Source organism: Hirundo rustica, chromosome 26 (assembly GCF_015227805.2).
Source record: "Hirundo rustica isolate bHirRus1 chromosome 26, bHirRus1.pri.v3, whole genome shotgun sequence".
Classification (NCBI taxonomy): Eukaryota; Metazoa; Chordata; class Aves; order Passeriformes; family Hirundinidae; genus Hirundo; species Hirundo rustica.
Genome location: NC_053475.1, coordinates 1,808,931 through 1,836,653, shown reverse-complemented (window position 1 = coordinate 1,836,653; position 27,723 = coordinate 1,808,931). Strand labels below are relative to the sequence as shown.

The window sequence follows — 27,723 nt, the reverse complement described above, 5'->3', positions numbered from 1 at the left end:
GTGTCCTCGCGCTGCGGGTGCGGCCCCTTTAAGGGCTCTGAGGGCGGAAGCGCTGCGCGTGCGCGGCTTCTCCGCCCGTTCCGTCCGCGCGGCTCTCGCGAGATCTGCCGCTTCCGGCGCGGGCCCGGCCTTTCCGAACAGCCCCGGCCAAGATGGTGGGTGCGGGGGAGGCCCCGCCGCCTCCATCGAGCTCCATCCGCCGCCATCCGCGCCCCAGCCGGGCCTCACCCGCCGCGGCGGCGCCGCCCGGGGCTCGGGGCTTCTCTGGGGGACGGGGAATGGGCGTCCCCGGGGCTCTGCGGGGGCCATGGGTGCCCCGGCGGGAAGGGGGCTGAGGGGAGGGAGCGGCCTGGGCGCCCCGCGGAGCTCGGCGGGGCCGCGGCCTTGTCGTGTGCGGGGCGGGGAACGCGGGGCCGGCCGGCCTTGAATCCCCTGACCCCCCCCTCTCCCGCTGCAGGCGGAGGTGGAGCAGAAGAAGAAGCGAACCTTCCGCAAATTCACCTACCGCGGGGTGGACCTGGACCAGCTGCTCGACATGTCCTAGTAAGGGCTGGGAGCCCCCCGGGCTGGGGTGTGGGGGTCTGGGAGCTGTTTCTGCCCCGTACTCGGTGTCGTGTTCAAATAGCGGCAATACCGGAGGGAGTTTGGGTGTTCAGCAGCTGCTTTTTGGGCTGTTTAAAGTCTCTCAGTGGGTGACACCGTCAGTGTGGGGTCCCGGGGCCCTGCTCCAGGCTTAGTTGGGTGATGCTGTGGGTGGGGGGTCCCTGGTGCTCTCGGGCTCGGTTGAGATAACACTGTTATTTTGGGGGTCTCCCCGGGGCTCGGTTTGGGCTCCCAGAGGTCTCCCAGGCCATACCCCAAGCTCAGTTTGAGGGCCCTGAGCCATACAAACCCCAGGCTCTGTCTGGTGTCCCTGGGGATGTCTCTAGGCTCAGTGCAGGTAGTACCCTTGGGTATGGAGCCCTGGGAATCTCCTGGGACTGTACCCCAGCCTCTCTCTGGGCAGCCCTGTGGCTGTGGGGTTCCCCAGGGTGTTCCCCAGGCTCGCTTTGGGGTCCGTGGGGGTCTCATGAGCCCATACCCCAGGCTCAGTGTGGGTAACTGGGGTTGTCCCTGGGCTGTTCCCTAGGCTCAGTTCGGGATCCCTGGATTTGTTGGGGCTGAGTCGGGGTGACACCCTGGCTGTGGGGCCCTGAGGGTTCGCCCCAGGCTGATTTCGGGGTCCCTGGGGGTGTCCTGGGGCTGTACCCAAGGCTCACTTTGGGGTCCCTGGGGTTGTGTCCCTGGGGGTATCCCTGGGCTGTTCCCCAGGCTGATTTCGGGGTCCCTGGGGCTGTCCCCCAGGCTCTGTCTGGGCAGCCCTGTGGCTGTGGGCTCTCCCCACGCTGTACCCCAGGCTGTGTTTGGGGTCCCCTGACCCGTGCCTGTCCCCGTCCTGCAGCGAGCAGCTGATGCAGTTGTACAGCGCGCGGCAGCGGCGGCGCCTGAACCGGGGCCTGCGCCGCAAGCAGCACTCGCTGCTCAAGCGCCTGCGCAAGGCCAAGAAGGAGGCGCCGCCCATGGAGAAGCCCGAGGTGGTGAAGACCCACCTGAGGGATATGATCATCCTGCCCGAGATGGTGGGCAGCATGGTGGGCGTCTACAACGGCAAGACCTTCAACCAGGTGGAGATCAAGGTGAGCTGGGGCACGGCAGGTGGCTCTCGCACTGAGCTCAGCGTCCGGAGTTCTCTTTGTAAATTCTGCTCATTCCCTGTGTCTGGGAGGGCTCCAGGGTGCTGGAGGAACACCCAGAGGAGTCATCTTGGGAGCTCCAGGATGCTCCTTGGAGCGGGGTTGGCTCAGGGGGACACCTGGAGGTGTCATCTTGGGAGCTCCAGGATGCTCCTTGGAGCAGGGTTGGCTCAGGGGGACACCTGGAGGTGTCATCTTGGGAGCTCCAGGATGCTCCTTGGAGCGGGGTTGGCTCAGGGGGACACCTGGAGGTGTCATCTTGGGAGCTCCAGGATGCTCCTTGGAGCGGGGTTGGCTCAGGGGGATACCTGGAGGTGTCATCTTGGGAGCTCCAGGATGCTCCTTGGAGCGGGGTTGGCTCAGGGGGATACCTGGAGATGTCATCCCAGGGAGGGGCAGCTCCCAGAGGGGTCTCAGTGTCTCTAAAGCACTGAAGTGGCCGTGCAGTGATCCATGTGCTCAGCCCCAGCTCCCAGCCTGCTGGCACTCCTGGGGATGAAACAGATCCCTGAGCTTTCCCAGGAGTGGAATTACCCTTCGGGGTGGTGTCACTCGATACCACCAGTGGGATTGAATGCCATTTCTCGCTCCTGCCTGGCATTAAATTCCACCTGGAAGGGCACAAATGCCCCTGTGGCCGCTGTGTCCCCTGTCCCGGGAGGGGCAGAGCTGGGGGAGCCCCCCTGGCCCCACGTCAGGGCACCACGGGGGGAGCCCGGCCGGGGTAACCCGGCTGTGCCCGGCTCCTGCCAGCCCCGGGCCGGGCACGTCCCTGTGCCCCCGGCGCTGTCCCCAGCTCGGATCTCTCCGCTTGCAGCCCGAGATGATCGGCCACTACCTGGGCGAGTTCTCCATCACGTACAAGCCGGTGAAGCACGGCCGGCCCGGCATCGGTGCCACCCACTCCTCCCGCTTCATCCCGCTCAAGTAACCTGGGGGGAGCCTCGAGCAGTGTAAATAAAGAAATTCCACCTGGATCCCTCTGTCTCCTGCCTCTCTGTTCCCCAGGGCTGGGGTGTGCTGAACTCCACCGTGATGGGATGTTTTCCTGGGTATTCCCAGGTTTTTTGGCACTGTTTTCTGTGGGCTCCTGCAGCAAACGAATCGTCTTCGTGTGGGTTTGGTAAATGAGGGAAATTCCTTCACTGGGAAGTGGGGAATGGCACTTTAATATTTGCAGCATTTCCATGTATTTAACTTTATTTGTTAATACAAACACGGGGAATGTGGAACTGGAGGGAGGCAGGGGGGGTTCCCAGGGCTCAGAACCAGCCTGAGCCCCAGGAGAAGCTGCCAAGGCCCATCACAGGACGTCAAAACCCCAAATCGTCATTTCCTCATCCTTAGCTTGGGCACCCAAAGGATTTTGGTGACGGGGATCAGAGTGGCATTGGGTGGGGGGTGAGCTGGGCGTCTGCAGCTCAGGCTGGGAGGGAGGGATGTGTTTTGGGGGATGCTGTCAGGGATGAGGGTGATGATGGGAAGGAAGATGAGGTGATCCCAGGTGGATGATCCGGTTTGTCCCTGCACTGAGCCAGATGAACCCAATGCTCATCGCCAGCACCAAGTCCCGCAGTGAAGCCATCGGTGGAGAGGGACCGTTTGTCCCCAGGGTGGTCCTGGCTTGTCCCTGCTGCTGGCCGGGGTCCCTTGGGCATTCCTCAGGGGACCCTGGGGGCCCAGCTCCAGCTCTTTACATCTCACACCCACATCCCATTCCCATGGCTGGTGCTGCTGAGGCCATTTGTCCTTTAGGGAATGTCCCCTGGCTCCGGGTCCTTTTTGTTCAAGCAACGTGACCTTGAGAGTCCTCCCAGCCTTGCTGGTGGCAGTGGGGAGAAGAGCGCTGGGGTCACTGTCCTGCTGTGGTCACTCTCCAGCCAGGGTCACTGTCCTGCCGTGGTCACTGTCCTGCTGTGGTCGCTCTCCTGCCGTGGTCGCTCTCCTGCCGTGGTCACTGTCCAGCTGTGGTCACTGCTGGGGCCGTGTGGAGACTCTCTGCCCCGGGGATGATGCCTGCAGGGCCAGGACGCCCCAGCCGGGAGCTGGCCGGGTGACAGTGGCCTCGGTGGGTGACAGTGATCTCGGTGGGTGACAGTGGCCTCGGTGGGTGACAGTGATCTCGGTGGGTGACAGTGGCCTGAGCGCATAGCAGAAGCCACGGTCCCGGGAGGGATCGGCTGCAGAGGGGTCGTCCTGAGGGTCCCGCTCATCCCGGGGGGGCACCGGGGCTCAGCCAGAGCTGCCGCACCTTGGGTGTGTCCCCAAGAGCTTGGGGACGGCACCGGGCGGCTGGCGGGGGACAGGTTCGGTCTGGAGAGCCGGTTCGGTCTGTCGGGACCGGTCCGGTCTCAGGGAGCAGGTTCTGTGTGTCGGGACCGGTCCTGTCGGGAGCGGCAGGTGCGTTCCGGGACATGGGGACGGGGCAGATCCCGGCGTTTTTGCGGAGGCTGCAAAAGAGGCGGATGGAAGGGACCGGAGCCCTTGCCGGGGGTCCCGTCTCCCCCCGCCCGGCACGGTCCGGGGAGAGCGGAGGGGGGCGCGGGGAGCCCCCGGTGCCGCCCTCTAACGGCTGGAAAATCCCGACCGCCAGCGGGGGGCGGGGGCGGGATGCGGCTGCTCGGGGCCGCGCCGGAGCCTCGCCCAGCTCCGCGCCGCCCCGCGCCGCCCCGCAGCGCTCCGCACCGCCGGGGATGAGGTACGGCCGCACCTGCCCCCCGCAGCCCCCGAGCCCCCTGAGCCCCCGGGGGCTCCGGCCGCTGCGGCCGCCGGGGATGGGGGGAAGCGGGGGAAGCTGCGCCGCGGGGCCGGGGGTGGGGATCGGGGTGCGGTGTCGGCTTGCGGGGGTTTGGATGCGCCGGGGGGGCCCCGATCTGCGCCCCCTCCCCGCGGTGCGGATGCCCCCGGCCCTGGCTGCGGCGCGTCCTGCGGCGGGCGCGGCTCCGTCCCGCGGGATCGGGGGGATCGGGGGACAGGAGGGTTCAGGGCGGATCAGGGGGTTCAGAGCGAATCGGGAGGGTCGGGCAGCGTTTATCCCCCGCATCCTGCGGGGACAAAGGCCGGACAATGCCGGGGCTCTGCGGGGAGTCCGCGGGAGGGGGGGAAGAGGGAGCAGCACCCGCCGTCCCCATTCTCACCTTCATCCCCATTCCCATCCCCATTCCCATTCTCATTCCCATCCTGCGGGCGAGGCGGGGGCGTCATCCCCGGGGTGACAGCAGCTCCCCCCGCCCCGACGCGAGCCGGGCTCTCCGCAGACCCCCCCCTCCCGACGCTCCCCGAGCGCGGCTGGGCCGGGGATTGCGGCTGAGCCCCGGCCTTGGAGCCCCAAACCCTCCCCACAAACCCGCACCCCAAATCCACCTCCCAAACCGGCCCCTCAAAAACCTCGGCCTCTAAGGGAGCGCGTCAACCCCACCCCGGGGGCACCCCAAGGGCCCCAGCGCCGGTCCCCGGGCAGGGGTGTCCCCGAGCAGGGGTGTCCCCGAGCAGGGGTGTCCCTGGGGTGCGGGGTGTCCCCGGGCACCCCGGATGGGGGTGGGGAGGTGGCTGCTGGCCCCAGCACGTCCCAGAGCACGTCCCACTCCCACGGGCGCCCTGGGGTGCGGGGTGGGTGAGGCCGGCCCTGCATTGTGGGGGGGGGGCTGTGCTGGGGGGCGTTGAGGACCCCAATGCTCGCCCCACCGGGGCCCCACATCCATCCCCGTGCGTCGATGTTCGTGTGTGTGTGTGTGTGCGCGGGTGTGTGCGGGTGTGTGCGGGGCTCGATGCTGTGTGAGGGCAGGGTGGCGGATCCCAAACCCCCGTGTCCCCGCGTGTTCCCCCGCGTGTGTGCAGGGTCGGTATGGGGGGGCTGTGCTCCCCGGGGGGGGTTTGCTGCGGTCCCCGGGGCCGGGTCGATCAGCCCGGGCTGGTGACAACACGCTGTTTGTTTAATGTCCCCGGGGGCTCCGGGAGCCGCAGCCGGCCGGGGGCTCAGCTGTGGCTTTGGCGATGCGGCTGCGCTCCCTGTGCCCAGCCTCGCCCCCAGAACCACAGCCAGGCTGGAGTGAGAGGTGCAGGGAGCTTTGGGGCATCCCCAGGGCTCCCCAGGCCCTGCCCTGCCCTGGCCAAGGGGGCATCGCACGTGAGCAGGGGCCGGTGGGCGTTGAACGCAGTGATGAACGATGCAGAGCATGGCAGGGTGGTGGGCAGTGGTACCGTGGGCAGTGGGGTGGGCAGTGAGCGCCCTGGGCAGCGTGGAGGACACCAGGGTGTGCTGGGCAGCGCAGCTGCTGCTTCATCTGCTGCAGCTTCTGCCTTGCCAGGAAATTGCTGGATGGATCCAGGCCCCACCAGTGGCCTCGGCCAGTCCTGGGGTGCCCTCAGCAGAGAGAGGCAGATTTTGGGGGCCAGAGGAGACACAGCCGGGACCCCGAGCCACCCCATGCCCACAGGGACAGCCCATGGCCCCGCCTGGGATCCAGCCCGTGGGGGGACACCGGGTCCTGTGGGACAGTGACCGTCACGGTGCTGGAATGTAGCTGCAGCCTCGGCCCCCCTTTCCTGCAGCCTCGGCCCCCTTTTCCCGCAGCCCCGGCCCCCCTTTTCCCGCAGCCCCGGCCCCCCTTTCCCGTTGTGTCTCGCCGCTCCGTGGATGCAGGTGCGGCCCCAGCCCCTCCCCGCAGGCTGCAGATCTCGGCGCCGCCGCGGCCGCTGCGCTCGGCCGGCCCTGCCAGGAATTGGGGGGTTCAGAGCTCAGCTCCCCCTCCATCAATCCCCAAATATCCCAGCCGTGACCCCCCCGGGAGGGCAGCCGGAGCACCCCGGGCTCTTACAGGGTGGGGGTCCCCCAGGGGAAGAGGCACGGACTGAGCAGCTGGGTGGGTACCCACAGGTTTGGGGCGCTGGGGAGGGGAGAACGTGTTCCCCTGGAGGAGTTGGAAGCCCCTGGCTCCCATTATCCCCTCCAGGGCTGAACACCCGCATCCTCCACGTCTGAGTGCTCAGGAAGGGCCGGGAACCGCCTGTGCTCCCCCCCCCATCACTGTCACCATAGCAACAGCAGGCCGTGCTCATCCCGCATCCCGCATCCCGCATCCATTCTCCCGCATTCCCTATCCCCCATCCCGCATCCATTACCCTGCATCCCATATTCCGTATCCTGCACCCATCATCCCACACCCCCCGCCCTTGCCTCCTTCATGCCGCATCCCTCACCCTGCATTCCATGTTCCCACATCCATCGTCCTGCATTCCCATGTTCCTGCATCCCTCATTGCTCATCGCTCATCCCTCATCCCTCATTGCTCATCCCGAATCCCGAATCCCGAATCCCTCATTGCTCATCCCGAATCCCTCACCCCTCACTGTCCACCCCGCATCCCCCCTCCCAAACCTCCACCCTTCCTCTGCTCCCCACCCTTTCCCTCCCCACCCTCCCGGGGTTATTTCTCTCCCGGGGGGAATTTCCAGCGCTCAGGGGTGGGGATTGACTCCAGGGGGGTTTTGTCTCCCTTGGGAATCGTGGGCGGATCTGGGCGGTGGGAGGGGGGACCCCACAGCGGGACCCCCAGGGCAGGGTGTGGAGCCCCCCCCACAGTGTGGGGTGCAGGAGCAGTTTGGGGGGGCCCGGGATGTGTGAGGGACATCGATGGGTCCCACCGCACCCTCTGTGCTGCCGGGGGGTGCTGGGACACCCAAACGCCCTCACGGAAGCACAGGGGCCCCAGGGAGCCGCCGTGGGGCAGATTTGGGGGGGTCAGAGCCGGGGGGGCTCCATCGCTGCAGCCCCTGACCCGCTGTGGGGTGGGAGCAGCAGAGGGGAGGAGGGGACCCCCGGCCCCCCATTGCCCCCCACTGCCGGTGTGACGAAGGCACCGCGGAGTTGTCGAGCTCCCGCTGCCGGCTCGACCCTCGGGGGGGTGAGGAGGGGTCCCCGGGCCCGGCGCCCCCTCCCCTCATGTGACAGCGTGGCGTGTGTCCCCCCACCCCGGGCAGGTGCGAGGGGCAGCGGGCGCTGCGGCAAGAGGAGGTTTGGGGGGCTGGGGTGGCCACGGCGGGGGCTGAGAGGGTTTTTTGGGGGGACAGAGTGGGGCGGGGGGGCCGTGCAGGGGCCGGGGCTGCCCCTGGTGCCGGAGGGAGCGGAGCGGGGGAAGGTTGGGAGAGGGAGAAGACAAAAGCGAGACAAAGGGAGCGGAGAGCGGAGCTCTGCGGAGGGAGGGAACCAGGCGGGGGCTGGCGGGGCTGGGGGGGCCCAGCCTGGTGGTGGGGGCGGCGCTGGACCCCCACCCTGAGCCGGGGACGCCCCTCCGGGGGGGTTTGGGGGGCACCAGCTCTTCCGGGGCTCGGGGGTGCGGGCGGTGGGGTGCCCAGCGGTCCCAGGCGGGTGCTGGGTGCTGGGGGGCTGTGAGGGTGCTGGGGAGCCCCCCGGGGTGCTGCCCACCCCCGGATCCCCCCGCAGGCGCTGGAGGAGGTGAAGATGTCCGGCTCCATCGCCTCGTACGACCAGCTGGTGCGGCAGGTGGAGGCGCTGAAGAAGGAGAACAGCCACCTCCGGCGGGAGCTGGAGGACAACTCCAACCACCTCTCCAAGCTGGAAAATGAGACCTCGGACATGAAGGTGGGGACGGGCCCGGCCGGGGCCGGGGCACAGACCCCCAACTGGGGGGGTTCCACCCGAGTCTCCCCCTCCTCCACGGCTCCATCCCTTTTTTAGGAGGTCCTGAAGCACCTCCAGGGCAAGCTGGAGCAGGAGGCCCGAGTCATGGTGTCCTCGGGGCAGACGGAGGTGCTGGACCAGCTCAAAGGTGCGTGCCCGGGCAGGGTGGGGAGGGGGCCAAGCCCCGCCAAGCCCCCCCTGACACGGCTGTCCCCGTCCCCAGCCCTGCAGATGGACATCACCAGCCTCTACAACCTCAAGTTCGCCCCGGAGCTGACGAGCGCGGGGCGCGGAGCGGAGGAGAGCCCGCCCGGCCCCGCCGCGCACCGGGACGGCCCCGGGGAGCTGGGCAGGGCCACGTTCCGCATGCTGGAGGAGCTGGACCGCGAGAGGTGATGGTCTGGGCGGTGAAAGGGGCTGGGGGGGGCCGGGGGTCGCGCTGACGGGGAGGGGGTCCTGCCCTCTCTCCCCTCTCCGCAGGTGTTTCCTGCTGGGGGAGATCGAGAAGGAGGAGAAGGAGAAGATCTGGTACTACGCGCAGCTGCAGAGCCTGGCCACGCGCCTGGACGAGCTGCCCCACGTGGAGACGGTGAGTGGGGGACACCCCCTGTCCCCCCCCCCGCCCCAGGCCACGGGGACCCTGCCCCGCTCACGGCACGCCCCCGCGCCCCCCCTCTGCAGTTCTCCATGCAGATGGATCTGATCCGGCAGCAGCTGCAGTTCGAGGCGCAGCACATCCGCTCGCTGATGGAGGAGCGCTTCGGGACGGCCGACGAGATGGTGCAGCGGGCACAGGTCGGGTCCTTCAGCCCCAAACTCCCCCTGCTCCGCTTCTGGGGGGCCCCAGACCGACGGGCTCAAATCTGGGCACCCTACAGCAGCTCCTCGCACCCTACAGCAGCTCCTCACACCCTACAGCAGCTCTTAACACCCTACAGCAGCTCCTCACACCCTACAGCAGCTCCTCACACCCTACAGCAGCTCTTAACACCCTACAGCAGCTCCTCGCACCCTACAGCAGCTCCTCGCACCTCACACCAGCTCCTCACGCCCTCGCACCCCGCTCCTTGCACACTTACACCCCTCCCCACCATTTCTTGTGGTCCTGGGGGGTCCCGGCCCTGTCCAAGCCCCTCTGTGCCCCCCCAGATCCGAGCATCCCGGCTGGAGCAGATCGACAAGGAGCTGATGGAGGCGCAGGACAAGGCGCAGCAGCCGGAGCCGCAGGTAGCGGGGCCGGGCTGTCCCCGGTCCCTGCGGGGCGACGGAGCCAGGGGTGCGGGGAGGAGGGGGCCACCAGGGCCCCCCCGCCGTTGTCCCCGCGCTGTCCCCACGGGCACAGCCAGGGCTTTGTGCGGCTCGGGCACCGTGAAATGGGCAGTTGCCATGGAGACCAGAAGTAGGCCACGGCGGGCGGGCGGCGCGGGGGCTCCCGCGGCATCTGCCGCCGACGGAGACGCCAGGGTGGGCAGCCTGCCATCGCCATCGTCATCGTCATCGTCACGGGCTGCCGCCGACACGGTCCCCGTGTCACCCACAGCCTCAGCATTGTCATGGTCCCACTGTCACCCACAGCTCCATCGTCATCGTCATGGGCTGCCATCACCACCAGCACAGTGTCACCCACAGCCCTGCCATCGTCGTGGTCCCACTGTCACCCACAGCTCTGCCATTGTCACTGTCCCACTGTCACCCACAGCTCTGCCATTGTCACCATCACAGGCTGCCATTGCCATGGTCCCACTGTCCCACTGTCACCCACAGCCCTGCCATCGTCGTGGTCCCACTGTCACCCACAGCTCTACCATTGTCACTGTCCCACTGTCACCCACAGCTCTACCATTGTCACCATCGCAGGCTGCCATTGCCATGGTCCCACTGTCACCCACAGCCTGACCATCGTCATTGTCACGGGCTGCTGTCACCATCATCATAGTGTCACCCACAGCCCTGCCATTGCCATGGTCCCACTGTCACCCACAGCTCTGCCATTGTCACCATCACAGGCTGCCATTGCCATGGTCCCACTGTCACCCACAGCTCCATCATCATCGTCATGGGCTGCCATCACCATCATCACCGTGTCCCCCACAGCCCTGCCATCAGCACGGTCCCATCCTCACCCAGGGCCCCCCATCGCCCCCAGACACCCCCAGCTCCTCACAGCCCCCATTCCCAACCCCTCCGTCACCCCTCAGGCTCAGCCCCAGTCCCCTCCCCGCTGCCCGCCCGCTCACTCGCCCACTCTCTCCCTTCCCTGAGCCCGCGGCTGCGGCAGCCCCCCCCATCCCAATCACCCCCGATTTCAGCTCAAAATACACCCCCGGCACTGACGGCAGCGACCACCGGGGGTGGCAGGAGAGCGGGGAGGGGCCGGGCCTGGGGGCTCGGGAGGCGACGCAGCCCCTCCACAGCTGCCCCCTCCTCTGCAGCTCTGCGGGAAGGGCCCGGGCGCGGAGGGGGACGGCAGCCTGGACCCCCCGACCCACCCGGAGGAGGGCGGCAACACCAAGGTGAGGAGCGGCAGCCGCGGCGCGGCCGGGGTGTGCCGAGCCCGCGGGAGGGCCGAGCGCGACCCCGTGTGCTCCCCGCAGGTGGAGGTGGTGTTCTGGCTGCTGTCCATGCTGGCCACGCGCGACAAGGAGGACATGTCCCGCACGCTGCTGGCCATGTCCAGCTCGCAGGAGAGCTGCCTGGCCATGCGCAAGTCGGGCTGCCTGCCCCTGCTCATCCAGATCCTGCACGACTCCGACGGGGAGCCGGGGCCCCCCGAGAGCCCCACGGGCGCCAAGGACGCCCGGATGAGAGCCAACGCCGCCCTGCACAACATCGTCTTCTCCCAGCCCGACGAGGGCCAGGCCAAGAAGGAGATGCGGGTGCTGCACGTGCTGGAGCAGATCCGCTCCTACTCGGAGACCTGCTGGGACTGGCTGCAGATGCAGAGCAGGGACGGGGGACAGGGCCCTGAGGGCGCCGGTACGGGCTGGGAGGGACTGGGAGGGACTGGGAGGGACTGGGAGGGACTGGGAGCACGGTGTGTGACGGAGGGGACTGACCCTCGTCCCCCCGCAGTGCCGGTGCCCATCGAGCCCCAGATCTGCCAGGCCACCTGCGCCATCATGAAGCTGTCCTTCGACGAGGAGTACCGGCGGGCCATGAACGAGCTGGGTGAGCGCGGGGAGGGGGCTCCTTCCCTCTGCACCGCCCCCAGACGGGGTGCAGCAGGTGGGGGGACCCCAAACCACCCCTGCCCCGCCCCACAGGTGGGCTGCAGGCGGTGGCCGAGCTGCTGCAGGTGGACTACGAGATGCACAAGATGACCAACGACCCCCTGAACCTGGCGCTGCGACGCTACGCGGGGATGGCCCTCACCAACCTCACCTTCGGCGACGTGGTCAACAAGGTGGGGGGGCGGCGGTTTTTGGGGGGGGGGGGGGGGCTCAGCAGGGTCTGGGGGTCACAGCGTCACCCTCACCGCCCTCGTCCTCCCCGCAGGCCACGCTGTGCTCCCGCCGGGGCTGCATGGAGGCCATCGTGGCTCAGCTGGGCTCCGACAGCGAGGAGCTGCACCAGGTGGGTGCTGGTGGGGCTCCCTGGGGTGGGGGACAGGCACGGGGACGGTCCCTGCGCCCCCTGACCCTGCTCTGCCCCTCCAGGTGGTCTCCAGCATCCTGAGGAACCTCTCCTGGCGCGCTGACATCAACAGCAAGAAGGTGCTGCGGGAGGTGGGCAGCGTCACCGGGCTGACGCGCTGCGCCCTGCACGCCGGCAAGGTGAGCCCGGGGCGGGGGACAGCGGGCACGGGGGGACCGGACAGAGCTGAGGGGGCTGAGTGACACCCCTGGGACAGGTGACAGCGGGCACGGGGGGACCGGGCAGAGCTGAGGGGGCTGAGTGTCACCCCTGGGACAGGGGACAGCGGGCACAGGGGGACCGGACAGAGCTGAGGGGGCCGAGTGACACCCCTGGGACAGGGGACAGCGGGCACGGGGGGACCAGACAGAGCTGAGGGGGCTGAGTGACACCCTTGGGACAGGGGACAGTGGGCACAGGGTGACTGGACAGGGCTGACAGCAGCTGTGTGTCCCCTCCCGGGACAGGAGTCGACGCTGAAGAGCGTCCTGAGCGCGCTGTGGAACCTCTCGGCGCACAGCACAGAGAACAAGGCGGCCATCTGCGGGGTGGAGGGGGCCCTGGGCTTCCTGGTCAGCACCCTCACCTACAAGTGCCAGAGCAACTCCCTGGCCATCATCGAGAGCGGCGGCGGCATCCTCAGGAACGTCTCCAGCCTCGTGGCCACACGGGAGGATTACAGGTGAGGGGTGGGGCCGCACCTGAGGGACCCCAGGGATGGTGTCTGGGGATGTGATTGCTGGGGATAGGATGGAGATGGAGAGATGGAGATGGAGATGATGGAGATGGAGATGATAGAGATAATGGAGATAATGGAGATGATAATGGAGATAATGGAGATAATGGAGATAATGGAGATGGGGAACCTCGGACACCATGGATGGTGTTCAGGGATGCCGTGGCTGGGGGTGCTGCAGGATCAGCGGCACTGCAGGCCCCAGGAACAGCACTGGGGGATGTCATGGCTGGGCAGGGGTGGGGTGGGGTCACCTTGCACCCCTGGAATGGGGCAGGCAGGGGTCCAGGACCGTCCTGAGAGCCGGGGGTGTCCCCTCTGTCCCGCAGGCAGGTGCTCCGGGACCACAACTGCCTGCAGACGCTGCTGCAGCACCTGCGCTCGCACAGTCTGACCATCGTCAGCAACGCCTGCGGCACGCTCTGGAACCTGTCCGCCCGCAGCCCCCGCGACCAGGAGCTGCTGTGGGACCTGGGGGCGGTCAGCATGCTCCGCAACCTCATCCACTCCAAGCACAAGATGATCGCCATGGGCAGCGCGGCCGCGCTGCGCAACCTCCTCACCAACCGGCCCCCCAAGTACAAGGACGCGGCCGTGGTGTCGCCGGGCTCCTGCATGCCCTCGCTCTACATGCGCAAGCAGAAGGCGCTGGAGGCCGAGCTGGACGCCAAGCACCTGGCCGAGACCTTCGACACCATGGAGAAGCAGAGCCTGAAGGGGCAGAGCGCCAAGAAGCCGATGAGGCACATGGAGAGCCTGGTGAAGGACTACGCCTCCGACTCGGGCTGCTTCGACGACGACGAGGTGCCCAACATCTCCACCGGCGTGGAGACGGCCAGCACCTCCGTCCTCTCCATGTTCCTCAACTCCTCCTTCCTGCAGGGCCAGGCGCTGCCGCGGGCGCTGGCACAGCGGCGCTGCCCGGAGCCGGAGAAGGACGGCAGCGGGAAAGCGGCCGAGCCCAAGAAGCCGCCGCTGCCGGAGGACGACGTCTCGCTGGCCGCCGAGAAGCTGGCCAACAAGATCTCCAGCACGGTGGCCAAGATCGACAAGCTGGTGGAGGACATCTCCACCATGCACAACTCCTCGGACGACAGCTTCAGCCTCAGCTCCGAGGACCACGGCCTGGACTGGCAGTACGGCGCCGAGGACGGGCACGAGGCGCGCGCCCAGTCCTGCTCGCCGTGCCGGCTGTCAGACGCCGGCGGCTTGGCCAAGCGGGAGAGCCTGAGCCGGGCGCACACCCTGCTGCGGCTGAAGACGGCCTGCACCAGCCTGTCCACCGACAGCCTCAACAGCGGCAGCACCAGCGACGGCTACTGCACCAAGGAGCACATGAAGCCCTGCCCCAGGGCCGCCTTCCTGGACTATCGGGACGAGCTGCAGCGCTACCAGAAGCGGCCCAGCCGGCTCGACCTCAAGAACATCCTGGGCAAACCGGAGCGGGCCGAGCTCCCCGCGCGGGACCAGGCTGAGCCGGACAAACCCGAGCAGCGGGACCTGCCCGAACGGGCCAAGAAGATGGTGACTTTCCCCGGCCCCAAGGTGCCGGAGAAGGAGACGGAGCGGAAGAAGGAGGTGGGCACCAAGCCTCCCACAGACCCCCACGTTCGCACCATCAAGCTCTCTCCATCCTACCAGCACGTCCCCATGCTTGAGACCGTGGCCAAGAGCAGCACGGCCGCTGGCCACCAGCCCTCCCTCCTGGGCAGGAAGCAAGCCTGGCTGCCCCCGGCGCTGCTGCAGGCGGCCGAGCCCCTGAGCAAGATCCCGGAGAAGCTTCCAGCCCAGCCACCGGCCTCGGCGGAGCAGGAGTCGGTGCAGAAATACTCGGTGGAGGACACCCCAATCTGCTTCTCCCGCTGCAGCTCCCTGTCCTCCCTCTCGTCGGCGGACAACGTGCTGGACGGGCAGAGCCACAGCGAGAACGACCTGGACAGCGACTCCTCCCTGGAGATCCTGGAGATGGAGGAAGGGGACGCCGAGGGGGAGGATGGGAGGCAGGAGAAGGAGAAGGCGGTGGATCCGGGTGCCACCACGCCGGTGGGGATCTCCCAGCCCATCACCATCCCCTTCCCCAAGCGAGACAAGGTTTTCCTGCGGGAGGCCTCGCCCTCGCGCCAGGAGGACCTGACGCCCTCGAGCTCCTCGGAGAATTACATCCAGGAGACGCCGCTGGTGATGAGCCGCTGCAGCTCCGTCAGCTCCCTGGGCAGCTTTGAGAGCCCCTCCATCGCCAGCTCCATCCAGAGCGACCCGTGCAGCGAAATGATCAGCGGCACCATCAGCCCCAGCGAGCTGCCCGACAGCCCCGGGCAGACCATGCCCCCCAGCCGCAGCAAGACTCCCCTCTTCGAGCTGGGCTGCCAGCCGGAGAAGGAGACCAGCCAGTTCAACATCCAGTGGGAGAACAACGTCAAGAAGTTCATGGAGATCACCGACTTCAAGGAACGCTTCCAGCTGCCCCAGGACCTGGACTCCATGGTCTACTTCACGGTGGAGAAACCCAACGAGAACTTTTCGTGCGCCTCCAGCCTGAGCGCCCTGCCCCTCCACGAGCACTACGTCCAGAAGGACGTGGAGCTCAAGCTGATCCCCACCTTCCCCGAGAAGAACAGCCTGAACTTCGCGGCTCACGAGAAGCGGGAGGAGCGGCGGGAGGAGCGGTTCCTGGAGGGCCGGCGCAGGGCCGAGCGCCCCGAGCCCCCCGACGACGACGACATCGAGATCCTCAAGGAGTGCATCAGCTCGGCCATGCCCTCCCGCTTCCGCAAGGTCAAGACCTCGCTGCTGTCCGGGCAGGTGCTGCACCCGCAGACCAAGAAGCCGCTGCACGTCCCCGTGTACATGCTGGTGCCGGCCCACGCCCACCCCGGCGTCCCCAAGCACCTGCGAGCCACCGCCCGCGACCTCTTCAAGGACGACGACTCCTTCACCGACTCGGCCGACGGGACCCCCGTCAACTTCTCCAGCGCCGCCTCGCTGAGCGACGAGACCCTGCGGTACCCGGCGGGAGAGGAGGCCGAGCACGCCCGGCCCGAGCGGCGCCGCGAACCCGGCACCATCCCGGCCCGCAGAGCCGCCTCCGGCAGCTCGGCCCCCGCCCGCCTCGGCCCCTCCGGGAAGGGCAAAGCGGGGCCGGGCCGCGGGGACGGGAAGCGGGGCCAGAGCCTCCCGAAGGGCACGGCCGGGCTGGAGCTGGGGGCGGGCAGGGCCAGCGGTGCCCCCGGGAGGAAGGATGAGGCTCTGGAGGACGGGGTCGTGTTCCAGTCGCTGTGCCACACCACGCCGACGGAGGAAGCCGTCTACTGCTTCTACGATCCGGATCTGGACGAGCTGCCCGAGGCGGGCAGGGACGGCTCCGGCAGCAGAGCCCAGCCCGGCCGGGCAGCGCGGAGGGAGCGCTGGGGAGGAGCCGTCCCCAGCAAGGACCCCGAGCCCGCTCCCCGTCCGGCGAAGGCGAAGCCTCAAAACAACCTGATCGCCGACGAGACGCCGCCGTGCTACTCCCTGAGCTCCTCCATGAGCTCCCTGAGCGACGCCAACCTCTCCGAGGGCGAGGAGCGGGGCCAGCCCTGCGGCAAAGCCGCCTGGCCGCGGGCGGCCGCGGCGGGGCAGGCGCAGGGGGGCTCGCCCAGCTCCCCCAGCCTCAACTCGGAGGACGATCTGCTGCAGAAATGCATCGGCTCGGCCATGCCCAAGCGCCGGCGGCCCGCGGCCCGCCGCAGGCCGGTGGAGAGGAAGCAGAAGCCGCCGGGAGCCGGCGGGAGGGAGAGGAAAGCCGAGGCCAGGCATCACCCCGAGGAGGAGGCCGGCTCCGACCGGGGCTCCGACCTGGACAGCGTGGAGTGGCAAGCAATCCAGGAGGGAGCCAACTCCATCGTCACCTGGCTGCACCAGGCCGCCGCCTCCCTGTCCCGGGAGCCTTCCTCCGAGTCCGACTCCATCCTGTCCTTCATGTCGGGGCTCTCGGTGGGCTCCACGCTGCAGCTCTCCCTGGGCAGGCAGGAGCAGCAGCGGCCCGGCAGCGCTTCTGGCCGGGACCCGGCGAGGAGGGAGCGCAGCAAGGGCCGCCCGGAGCGGAAGGAACCCGGTGCCCGTCCCGCCGGTCGCGCCGGCAGCTCCCGGGCGGAGCGGAGCCCGGCGCCCGCCAAGCCGGTGCCCAACCTGCCCGTGGTCTTCCGCGGCAGGACCGTCATCTACATGCCCAGCCTGGCCAAAGACGCCCCCAGCCCGCGGGCCACCCCGAAGAAGAACCCCGCGGCCAAGCCCGAGGCGCCGCCGGCCAAGAACCTCTCGCTGAGCCAGCAGCGCTCGAGGAGCCTGCACCGGCTGGGCAAAGCCCCCGAGGCCGGGGAGCTGGCGCTGCCCAAGCGGAGCACGACCCCGCCCGCCCGCATCGGCAAAGGCCCCCCCTCCTCGGGCTCGTCCCGCACCTCCACGCCCTCCCAGCACGCCCCCAAGAAGCTGCCGTCGCCCTCCCAGGTCGCCAAACCGGGCAAGGCCGGCGGCTCCTCCTCCCCGCCGGGACCCCCGGCCAGAGCCCCGGCCCCCAGATCGCCGGCTCCCAGGCAGTCCAAGACGCAGAAGTCGCCCGTGCGCATCCCCTTCATGCAGAAGCCCAGCAGGAAGGTGCTGCCGGGCCGGGGGGCCATGCCGGTGCTGGAGGAGCAGGTCGACGGCTCCAAGGCTCGGCCCGCGGGGCCGGGGGGCAGCCGGCTCAACCTGGTGCGGATGTCATCGGCCCGCTCCAGCGGGAGCGACTCGGACCGCTCCGGCTTCCTGCGCCAGCTCACCTTCATCAAGGAATCCTCGAGCCTGCTGCTGCGGCACCGCTCCGACCTGTCCCCGGCGCCGCCGCCCACCTCGCTGCCTCGCCGGGGCTCCCCCCAGCGCAGCCGAGCCGCGCTCCCGGCCGTGTTCCTCTGCTCCTCCCGCTGCGACGAGCTCAAGGCGGCCAAACCGGCGAGCCCCGGCCAGCGGCCGCTCATCCCCAGAGCCCAGCCCGGCGGCAAAGCCGCGGCCGGGCTCAAACCGCCGCGCCGGACCAGCTCCGAGAGCCCGTCCCGGCTGCCGGTGAAGAGCAGCGCGCCCGCGGCCGAGCCCTTCAAGCGCTACTCGTCCTCGCCCAACATCAGCGTGGCCCGGCGAGCGGCCAGCCCGTCCTCGGTGCGCTCCGAGGCGGCGGCGCGGCGGCGGCAGAACGAGCCGGCTCCCGGGGGCCCTCCGGGAAAGCCGCCGGTGGTGGTGATGAAGGGCACGTGGAGGAGGATCCGGGACGAGGACATCCCGCACATCCTCAAGAGCACGCTGCCCTCCTCCGCGCTGCCGCTGGCGGCCTCCGGCGACGAGGAGCCCCCGGGCAGCCCCGGCAGCCCCGGCGCGGCCAGGAAGACGAGCGACGCCGTGGTGCAGACCGAGGATTTCGCCACCTCCAAGACCAACTCCAGCACCTCTCCCACGCTGGAGAGCCGCGAGGGGCCCCCGCACCCCCGCGCCACCGGCGACGGCGAAGCCCCCGCGCCCGCCAAGGCCGCCCTGCCCATCTCCTTCGGCCACGAGGCGCCCGCCGGGACCTTCCCCGGCAGCCGGCACGGCTCCCCCAGCAAGGCCGCCCGTGTCACCCCCTTCAACTACGTCCCCAGCCCCATGGCGGTGACGGCGGCGGCCGACAAGGCGGTGGAGAAAATCCAAGCTTGATGGTGCCCCAGCGAGGGTCCTGCGGCACCCCCAGCCCCGCCGGAGGCGGCCAGGACTGTGCTGGGGACGCACGTGGGGATGTGGGAGAGTTGGGGACCAGGGGGTCACCCCAAGGCGCTGCTGGCCCCTGCTGGGGTCGTGCTGTGCTGGAGCATCACGATTCCCAGCGGCGAGGACTGGACAGAACTGGGAACGTTCCGGGTCTGGCACCCCGAGCTGGGGTGGTTCTCGTGGGCCATCTCCTCGCGCTGGTGGACATCCAGGGACAAGCTGAAGAGGGGCCGTGTCCCCATGTGCCCCCACCCTGCTCCCCCAGGGGTTGGAGCAGAGCCTGATCCCACAGGCCGGGGAGCTGGCGCAGCACATCCAGTACCAGGAAAACCCCGCACGCTCCAGCTTGTCTGGCACCGACTCTGGCTCGTCCAACCACGGCAGCTCATTTATTAGCAGGGGAAGGGACGCAGGGGAGAGGCTTTGGAGGGGGAGATGGGGACCAGGAGCCCTGTTTGTGCTGCTGGAGGCTCCTGGTTGCTGACGGGTGACCTGTGCTGGTCCGAGGTGGTGGCAGGAGGAGCGGGGCAGGGCTCGGTCAGTCCCAATGGGCTCATCCCAGGGGCTGCTCACAGGGTGCTGTCACCAGGCTGGGGGGCTGCTCTGGGAGGGGACAGAGCGCTGAGGTGGCACCGGGATGCCCAACCCCCAGGAAAGGGTCTGGGGTCCCTCACCTTCACCCACAGCCCCCCAGCCTCCCACCCCCAGGGCGGCAGAGCCTGGGCTCACAGCCAGGATCCTGATGTGTCCCTGTGGATGTGGAGACGAATCCATCCGGGACTGGATTACGCCCACGAGCCCCAAAACCCTGGGGACACCCTGCTCCTGCTGCCGAGATTGGGGTGGGTGGGAAGTGCCCCAGGAGGGGGACAGGGTGCAGAGGGACCCCCAATCCGGGTGGTCCCAGACCCCTCGGATCCCTCCCATTCCTACACCATCACTCCCCGCTTTGGATGGGGCGACCTTTGTGCCCCCCACCCCTGTGCCACGGGGGGCTGCAGGGACAGACACGGGGCTATGGGGACATGTGCAGGGGTCACACCTGGGCGGCGCTGGGGACACGGTGAGGGGCCCCGGGCTGTTGCACTGGGGACACAGAGTGGGGCCAGGGAGACGCCAGGACCGTGGGGATATGCAGGGGTCCCCAGGGATGTGCACTGGGGTCGTGGGGACGGGAACACCCTGGTGCCCACTGGAGCCCCCCTGGCCTGGCAGTGGCCGGGACTGAAGAGAAGGAGGAAAATCCCAGGAGCAGCACTCCTGAGTGCTGTAAGGGAGCACAGGGCTGGCAGGAGGGCCAGCATCGCCCCCCGGGCTCCAAGCCACCGCCCTCCACCGACAATCCCGCCGGGCTCTGCTCGCCATCGCTGTATCTATGTACTAAGGATGTTATTTTACCAGACCCTGGACAGTATTCCCGATTAAAAGCCAACCTGTGTAAATAGGAAGGGGCCTTTGGTCTGAGCAGTGTGTTTGAGCCGGCCGGATCCGCAGCCCCTCCGCATCGTTCTCTGGATCCATTTCTTGTACTTCACGGTCGAAATGGCCACCGGCGGCTTGAACGGGTCCGTGACAGCCTTGCTGCTGAAGGACATCACTCCGGCCACTGCCGGCCGCTTCCCGCACACCAACGGGCTCCCCGAGTCACCCTGAGCGGGGGGACACCGGCGAGTGCACCCCGACCAGGGCACGGGGACCCCCGCCATGGCCGGGGGGACATCTCACCCGCTCAGGGTGAGCATCCTCCCCGGAGCCCCCCGCACCCGGGCTGAGGGCACGCAGAGCCCCACAGGCTCACCTTGGCGGGGGCCGAGCCGCGGGGCTGCCCCTGGAAGCAGATCATGCCGGGGCCGATCTGGCCCTTCCAGAAGCGGCTGTTGTTGCACATCCGCACGTCCATCACCGTCACCTCCAGCTCCTGCAGGGTGGGCGACGGACTCCGGCCCTTGGGCTCCGTGAGCCCCCAGCCCGCCAGGCTGCACCGCGCCCCCGGCGCCGGCTCCCGCCTCGGCAGCGAGATCAGCTGCCGTGTCTCGCTCGGTGTCACCGTCCCGTCCAGCTGCGGGCGGCGGGAGGCGTCAGACCCCTCCCCATGGGCAGAGGGGCTGGCAGGGAGCACCCCAACCCCGCGGCTGGGGGGGTCAGAGGGGAGCCCCCAATGCCGCAGGTGGGGGACTGAGGACGAGCGGCGGGTGGAAGGGCAGCACCGAGCCGGCGCAGCGCCCGTGGGAGCGGGGAGACGACACCCAGGTGTGAAATCTCTCGGGGGTGAGAAGAGGAAATGGCAGCGAGCCGCTCGCCCCGGCTGCGAGAGCAGCAGCGCCGACGCCGTGCGAGCGCCCGCCCCGTCCCCGCAGAGCGCTTCCCGGCGCCGCCGCCGCTCCAGCCGCGCCTCGGAGCCTTCCCCGCCGGCCCCAGCCCTACCTGGAGCAGGAGCAGGTCGTTCTCCTTCGTCTTTGGGTCGTAGTCGGGGTGGGGACAGGCAGCCCGGACGGCGAAGCTCTGCGTGCTCGCCCCGCGACGCCGCCAGTTGTGCAGCCCCACCACCAGCAGCGCCTTGTCCCACGACCTGCCCCGTCCCGGGAGCGGTGTCAGCCCGGCGCCGGTCACCCCGAGCCCCGTCCCTTCCCCGGGCACGACACAGCCGCGCCGGACTCACCCCCGGGGCTGGCAGTGCGCGGCCGTCAGCGCCCAGCGGCGGTGCAGCAGCGCTGCCCCGCAGGAGTGAACCCCCCCGAGCTGCAGGGACACCATGTAGGGCCGGGAGTGCGCTTTGGCCTCGCGTCCCCCGATGATCCACGGCTGGAGCCAGGTCCCGACCCCACCGGCGCCTGCCACCGGCCCGGCCAGCGGCTCCGAGCCCGCGCCGGCCACGCCGGACCCGCGGCCGCGGGGCTCACCCCAAAGGAGGGGCGGCAGCAGCAGCAGCAGCAGCGGCCCCAGGCAGCCCCTCGCCCCCATCTCCCGCTCTCCCGGTGCCGCTCCCGAGCTGGAGGAGCCGCAGGGCGCGTGTGACAGCAGAGCAGGGCAGGAAGGCACTGATCCCGCTCGGGGGGGGGCAGGAAGGGGAAGAAACACCCACAAGGTAACACCAGTGGGGGTGGGAAACGCCCACGGCCCCTCCAGCTTCGCAGACGGGAGGTGACATCTTCAGCTCCCCAGAACGAGATTTATCAGTTTCAGGAGGTTTATGAGATGTGTGACAGCCCACAGCGCTGGGTGACCCATTCCCATCACCTTTATTAGCAAAGCAGGACACTTGTTCACACCACGGGGCCGTGCTGGCCCCCGGCCCGGCCCCCCCGGGGGTCCCTCAGCGCGTCCCCTGGGGCGGCACCCGCCTGGCCCCGCTGCCCGGGCGGGACCTCAGGCTGGCCACGAGCCGCTGGAAGAAGAACTCGTTCTGGTATTCCAGCGGGACCAGGTGCCGCAGGAACGGGGGCAGCTCGGCTCTGGTGACCCCCACGCACACGGGGACCACCTTGGGGCCGCGCTGGTGGATGGCGCGGAACAGGTTCCACTGGGACACGCGCTGGCACCACCGGTCGCCCACGGACTTGGCCGAGAGCAGCAGGATGGCCACTCGGCTGGCCTCGATGGCCTCCACGGCCGTCAGGACGACGGATCTCCCGGCCACTTGGTCCTGGTGCTCGATGAAGCCCCGAAATCCCTCCTCCCTCAGGCGCTCCGCGATGCGGGAGGCGACGTGGACATCCTCGGGGAAGTACCAGAGGGAAAAGTCGTAGGGAGGAGAGTTCGTGCCACCCACGGGGGACATGGCAGCCGCTTCAGGGGCAGAAGGAGGGGTGCAAGGCTTCGTTCCAGCACCAGGAAGGTGCCACCGCGATGGCCTGGAGGATCCCAGTGTTCCCTGGGAAAAGGTCACTGGGGCGGCACAGTCTTGGATCCTCCCGAGGGAAACGGTTTGGGAAGGTGAAACCACAGCGCGGCGTGACCCCGAGGCGCCCAGCGCGGTTCCTCAGAACGCTTTCTGCCTCATCTCGGCGATGCCGCGATCCAGCGCCTCCCCAACCGCGCCCAGCTCCCGGCGCCGCTCCCGCAGCTGCTCCCGGGACCGCTGCAGCCGCTGGTTCATGCCCACGTAGGAGCGGATCTGCCGGTACAGCCGCTCCCGCTCCTCGGCCGCGGGCTCGGGGCAGCCTGGAGGGCAGAGCCGGGGCTCAGCGGGGCTGGGGGGGTCCCCGCGTCCCCCCCTTTCCCGCAGCGCGGGCTCACCTGGAGCGGGGCCGTGGTCCTGGGGGGGCTCGGAGGGGAGGATGAAGACGGGGTCGGTGGGGTCGGCGCCCTGCACGTCGGCCAGGATCTGCTCCACGCTGGGGGGCTCAGGGCGGGTGGGCAGCACCCGCTTGGCCTTGGAGCTCATCCCGGGGGGGGCTCATGTGGGAGGGGCTGAGGAGAGGGGAGGGTGAGGGTGTCCGTCCCCGCCCCGGACGGACAGACAGACAGACAGATATCCCCCTTTTCTATCCCCTCCAAGGACGGACAGACCCCCTGTGCTGCCCCTTTAGACAGACGGACAGACGGATCCCCCCGCAGCACGCAGAGCCCTCGGATGGACAAACAGAACCCCCTCCACCTTCCCCTCCGGACAGACAGACAGACAGACAGACACACAGATCTCCCGTGCCGCCCCCCACGCCACACAGACAGACCGACTCCCTTCCCCCCAGACTGACAGACCCCCCCCACACACCGCTCTTTGGACGGACAGACAGACGGACAGACCCCTCCTTACCGCCCCCCCCCCCCACGCTGGACGGACAGACAGACGGACAGAGCCCCACCCCCGCACAGACAAACCGACCCCCTCCGCCCCCGGGACACACAGACACACAGAGCCCCCTGATCCCCGCACCGGACAGACAGGCCGACCCCGCACGGACCGACAGACAGACAGACCCGCCCGTCCCGCCGCACTTCCGCCACGCCCACCATGACGTCATCAGCACAGCCCCGCCCCTTCCCCGTTCTCTTAAAGGCGCCGCGCGGGGTCACGGAAGGCGCGGGACGGGAGCGGCGCTCGGGGGCACCGGGGTTTATTGGGGGACTGGGGGAACGACAGACTCGGACCGCAGCAACTCGGGATCCCGGGCGGGCACGACCCGGGCTGGCCGGTACCGCTAACGGGGCCGTGGTGCCGGTACCGGGAGCACGGTGCCGGTACCGGCGTCTGTATGGGGGACTTCGGTGCCAGAACGGAGGATGCCGATACCGCTGCCGGTACCGGCGTCTGTAGTGCCGGTATGGGGGACTCCGGTGCCAGAACGGGTGCTGCCGGTACCAGTACTGGGAGCGTGGTGCCGGTACTGCGGCCGCGGGTGCCAGTACTGGGTCCCAGTACCGGGGCTGTAGTGCCGGTACCAGAGGCGCCGATGCGCCCCTTACTTCGCCTTCTGTACTAAGTCTGCCAGGTTCAGGGGTGCTTTGAAGCCTGCGGAGACACGGATGGCGTTAGCGCCCGTCCCCGGGGCAGTGGCCGGTGTCCCGGAGCACTGCCCGGCCCGGCCCCGCGGCACCGTCCCGTTCCCTCCCCGTCCCGCTGAGCACGGGGGTGACAGCCAGCCCTGCCCTCCCCGCACCCGGGGGGCTCCGGAGGGGAGCAGCGCTGAGGGGCACGGGGACACACGGGCAGACACGGGGACACACGGACGGACACACGGATGGGGTCTGGCTACGGAGAAGCGGGAGGGAAGCGCCTGCTCTACCCACGCCACGGGAGAAGGGGCCGGTGGTGCGGGAGCCGCGCCGGTGCCTGCGGGAGCAGAGCGGTTTGGGCGGTGCCACGGCGGACACGAGAACCGGGCGGGCTCCCGGCACGGCCCCGGCACGGCCCCGGCCCCAGGCGGCGGCAGCGGGAGCCGCGGCTCGTTACATACGGGCAGGCTGGGCTGCGGGGCCACCCCGGCCGCCAGCCGGGCTCTGCTCTTGGCCAGAGTCTGCAGGACTGGACCGGGCAGCGCAGAGAGGAGAGAGAGGTTAGAGAGGGGACTGGAACCCTCACCGGGGTCACGGCAGCACGGCCCGTGGGCACCGAGAAATAATCGCTGGCTGGTAACTAAACCGAGCTGCCCTCCCTGGACACGGAGCAGGATCGGGGCACAGGGGCACCTCAGTTACCTTCTCGGGTGACGCTGGAGGCCGCGTCCAGCGCCTTGGCGCCGATGTCGCCCATCATGTTGTCCACGGCCTTGTGGTGCTTGAGGAAGAAGGGCCGGACGACGCTGTGGTAGATGAGCTGGGAGCCGTTCCAGGGCACCGGGGCCATGCACCACACCAGGAACAGGCACTGCGGGCACAGGAGGGGCTCAGCCGCTCCGGGGCCCCTCAGCCGGCTCCAACAAGGCTGGAGCTCGCTGCGCCCAGGATCTGAGCTGGGCGCAGCCCCACCACCGCCCTGCTCCTCCCTGTCCGGCCACGGGACGGGAGCAGCCCGGCACAGCCGTTACCTTCCCGGCGTAGTAGAAGGGGAACCAGTAGAGGAAAAGGTCGGAGAAGAACTCGGCGATGCTGAAGACGCCGTAGACCACCCAGTACGTGAGCCACATGGTGTCATCCTCCTTGTTGTTGCTCTCGATGGCTTTGATGCTGCGGGCAGGACAGGGGAAGGAAGGACACGGCTGCTGCAGTCCTGGGATGGGCTCCACCTTCCCCAGTCCTCCAAACCCTGGAGGGAACCTGCCCACCGAGTGCTCCGGGCTGGAACGATCCCAGCCTTTCCAGGAAGGTCTCAAGAGCTTCCCGGCCACAACTGCCTCTTCAGTGAGCAAGGAGACCCTCAGCGAAGGGCGGGGGACGCTCTCCAGGTACTTACGAGGCGTAGGCGGGGTAGACGAAGCCGATGATGTTGCAAAGCAGAGAGGCGCCATAGCCGAACATGAGGTAGAGCCCCAGGAACGCCACGGAACCTGCGGGGCACAGGGGACGGTCTGGCACCTCCTGGCACCAGGGGGAGACCCCGCTCGGTGTCCCGAGCCGGAGCAGGGGGTAACGACCACCCCCAGTTCGTTCCACCACGCCGCCGAGGCGCTCGATGGAAGGAGGCACGTGGCGGAGTCTGCTCCTCCTCCCCGAGGGAGCTGCGACCTGCTCCTCGTCCCCTCCCCTGGCCCCGACGGGGACTTTACCACCCCGAAATCTCGCAGCACTCTCGCGCTTGGAGCGGGGCCAGGGTCGGCAGGAGCCGGAGACGCTGACAAACACACCCCTGGTCCAAAGTCAAGGCTCCGCTCGTCTCCCCCGCTCGGCATTCCCAGACCTCCCGCTCAAGGACGAGCCCTGTGCTCCCGGATCGGGCGCCCGGGATCGCGGCTCCTCCCGCAGGCGGAGGAAGGGTTGGTTGGTGGCTCCCCCGGGAGCGGCAATCCGATCCCCGCTTCACTGCTACTCAATTAGATCCTTCAATTAAATGTGGAGCCTGGAGCCTGCCCAGCGCTCGGACACTCGCAGGAGAAGGGGTTCAGAGAGAGGGTGGGTGGGGAAGGTGGGACAGGAGCTTTTGGGGTGGAAACCACGGCGGAGCTTCGCTCACGGCAGCGCTCAGAGGGCAGGAAAAGCTCAGGGATACACGGGATGGAAGCATTTTATCCAGCCCAGCAGCTTCTCCCCAGCACCGGAGCAAACTCCTCCACCAGCAGCAAGAAAGCTGGGAATTAACCTGTCTGTGCTGGTGAATTAAAGCCCTTGCTCGGGCTTGGAGGGCGGATTATCCCAGCTCTGCTCGCTGCAGCATTCCTGGGCTGAGCTCCGGCCCCGATCCGGGGCACTCACAGCTCCGGGTCTTTCCTGGGAGATGGGCAGGAGCAACGTGGCTTTGGAGCGATCCCAAACGTCCCTCCAAGGAGGGCAGGCAGGTCCAGGCAGTGCTGGGTTTCATTCCCCAAGAGCCTTAGAAGGGATTTCGCAGGATTTTAACCCTCCAGAGAAATTTATGTAACAGCAAAAACCCAGGGAAAGGCTTCGCTGAGGCAGCGGTGGGAGGTGGTGCTGCCCAGAGGTTGCTGCAAACCCCAGCCCAGGGGTTCAAACACAAATTAGGGATTGCTCCAGAGCCACGGGAGGGGGAAATCGGGAATTTTTAGTTCAGCAACAGCTTCTCTTTCCCAGGACAGGGATCCAGAATGCGGAACCATCACATTTTGGTGCGTCCACTCTTGTTCTACCCCAGAAGTCCATCAAGGCTGAGCCTGATCAAATTCCTGGGATCGTTTAGCTTGGAAGACGCCTGGGTGGCACCACAGCCAAACACAACCTGCACAGCTCCTCCATGGACACTTTTCCCCTCAGAAAAGCCACCTCAGCCCTGCTGCAGGTGAAAGGCCAGGAAATCACACCTGGAGGCCAAAGGCCTGAGGGACACAGGAAGCAGGGAAGCCCTGAGCCTGCCCTGGGTGGTTTGATATGAAATCTCAAATTGGAGCAGGCAGACAAGGGCAGTTCGAGTTGGCAGAGAGGGCACAGGGCCGAGGGTCAGAGGAGAGGGGGCACGGCGTGCCAGGGGGAGGATCCCCGGGGAAAATCCGTCTGGTTCCTCATTAATGAACAACAGGGATCCGGTTAAAGGCCGGATCTCCACGCTCCCACCCGTGGGACACGGGGATGAGCTCCCATCCCCAGCGTCCGGTCTGACCCACCACGGTCTGGGGGCTCACGCAGAACGGGGACCCCCCCCTCCGTCAGGGCCAGGGGTCTCGAGGGTCTCTGTGACACTTCTGACGCTCGGACCCTGCGAGCTTCGGGATGTCGGGATTTTGTGCCTGCGGAAGGCGAGGGCAGTGCGGTGACAGCGACGCCACCCCCGGCACCCCCAGCCCCTCTCAGCCCCGCTCCGCACCCCCAAACCTGGGCGGCCCTGCCTGCCCTCCCCGTGCCCCGTGCCGAGCCCAGAGCCACGGAGAGCAGCTGCCAGTGCCCCCAGCATACGGGGGAGAAGGGGACAGAACGGGAGAACCGGGGAGGTCCCGCTGTACCGGTCGCACCTGTGGACAGGTAGAGCCGTTGGACGCCGGTACGGGCTTCCAGCTGGCCCAGCAGGTCGCCGATCGGCCCGGGGCTGTTGAGGAAGCGCTCCAGGCGCTGCTGCACGGAGCCCATGGCGGCGGTGGCGATGATGAAGGTGATGAAGGTGATGAAGCAGCGGACCCGGAGCGGCCCCGGTCCGACCCCGCGCCCCGGTCAGAGCGGCCGCTGGGGGCGTGGCCGGCGGGGAGGGG

At 68.6% G+C, this 27,723-nt stretch overlaps 5 protein-coding genes across 10 annotated transcripts; 2 read left to right on the top strand and 3 right to left on the bottom strand.

Annotated features, from left to right (window-relative positions):
- Positions 1-97: 97 nt before the first annotated feature.
- On the top strand, positions 98-2,710 carry RPS15 (ribosomal protein S15). Its single transcript, XM_040086611.2, has 4 exons — positions 98-155; positions 458-543; positions 1,442-1,676; positions 2,551-2,710. The coding sequence occupies exons 1-4, from the start codon at positions 153-155 to the stop codon at positions 2,662-2,664; spliced, it is 438 nt and encodes a 145-aa protein (XP_039942545.1). The 5' UTR covers positions 98-152; the 3' UTR covers positions 2,665-2,710.
- A 1,340-nt stretch (positions 2,711-4,050) lies between these two features.
- On the top strand, positions 4,051-18,574 carry APC2 (APC regulator of WNT signaling pathway 2). Of its 4 annotated transcripts, none has more exons than XM_040086808.2 (15): positions 4,051-4,133; positions 8,176-8,334; positions 8,431-8,521; positions 8,597-8,765; positions 8,854-8,962; positions 9,055-9,168; positions 9,523-9,600; positions 10,806-10,886; positions 10,968-11,349; positions 11,446-11,541; positions 11,637-11,776; positions 11,869-11,946; positions 12,030-12,146; positions 12,474-12,688; positions 13,072-18,574. In XM_040086808.2, the coding sequence occupies exons 2-15, from the start codon at positions 8,194-8,196 to the stop codon at positions 18,440-18,442; spliced, it is 7,182 nt and encodes a 2,393-aa protein (XP_039942742.1). In that variant the 5' UTR covers positions 4,051-4,133; positions 8,176-8,193; the 3' UTR covers positions 18,443-18,574. The 4 variants fall into 4 exon arrangements, with proteins under 4 accessions (XP_039942742.1, XP_039942740.1, XP_039942739.1 ...); XM_040086806.2 differs by lacking the exon at positions 4,051-4,133 and adding an exon at positions 4,382-4,431; XM_040086805.2 differs by lacking the exon at positions 4,051-4,133 and adding an exon at positions 5,468-5,859.
- Positions 18,547-21,283, bottom strand: LOC120763308 (granzyme M-like). Its single transcript, XM_040086488.1, has 5 exons — positions 21,153-21,283; positions 20,918-21,062; positions 20,292-20,552; positions 19,927-20,142; positions 18,547-18,690 (listed from the first exon to the last, which is right to left on the bottom strand). The coding sequence occupies exons 1-5, from the start codon at positions 21,245-21,247 to the stop codon at positions 18,547-18,549; spliced, it is 861 nt and encodes a 286-aa protein (XP_039942422.1). The 5' UTR covers positions 21,248-21,283.
- Positions 21,284-21,722: 439 nt separating this feature from the next.
- C26H19orf25 (chromosome 26 C19orf25 homolog) lies at positions 21,723-23,466 on the bottom strand. 3 transcript variants are annotated; one of them, XM_040086786.2, is made up of 3 exons: positions 23,370-23,466; positions 22,730-22,903; positions 21,723-22,654 (listed from the first exon to the last, which is right to left on the bottom strand). In XM_040086786.2, exons 2-3 carry the CDS (start codon positions 22,875-22,877, stop codon positions 22,473-22,475), a joined length of 330 nt encoding a protein of 109 aa, XP_039942720.1. In that variant the 5' UTR covers positions 22,878-22,903; positions 23,370-23,466; the 3' UTR covers positions 21,723-22,472. The 3 variants fall into 3 exon arrangements, with proteins under 3 accessions (XP_039942720.1, XP_039942721.1, XP_058279598.1); XM_040086787.2 differs by having other exon boundaries at positions 23,398-23,440; XM_058423615.1 differs by lacking the exon at positions 23,370-23,466 and having other exon boundaries at positions 22,730-23,118.
- A 68-nt stretch (positions 23,467-23,534) lies between these two features.
- REEP6 (receptor accessory protein 6) lies at positions 23,535-27,720 on the bottom strand. The gene is made up of 5 exons (XM_040086785.1): positions 27,490-27,720; positions 25,326-25,419; positions 24,961-25,099; positions 24,632-24,800; positions 23,535-23,945 (listed from the first exon to the last, which is right to left on the bottom strand). Exons 1-5 carry the CDS (start codon positions 27,602-27,604, stop codon positions 23,896-23,898), a joined length of 567 nt encoding a protein of 188 aa, XP_039942719.1. The 5' UTR covers positions 27,605-27,720; the 3' UTR covers positions 23,535-23,895.
- Positions 27,721-27,723: the final 3 nt, after the last annotated feature.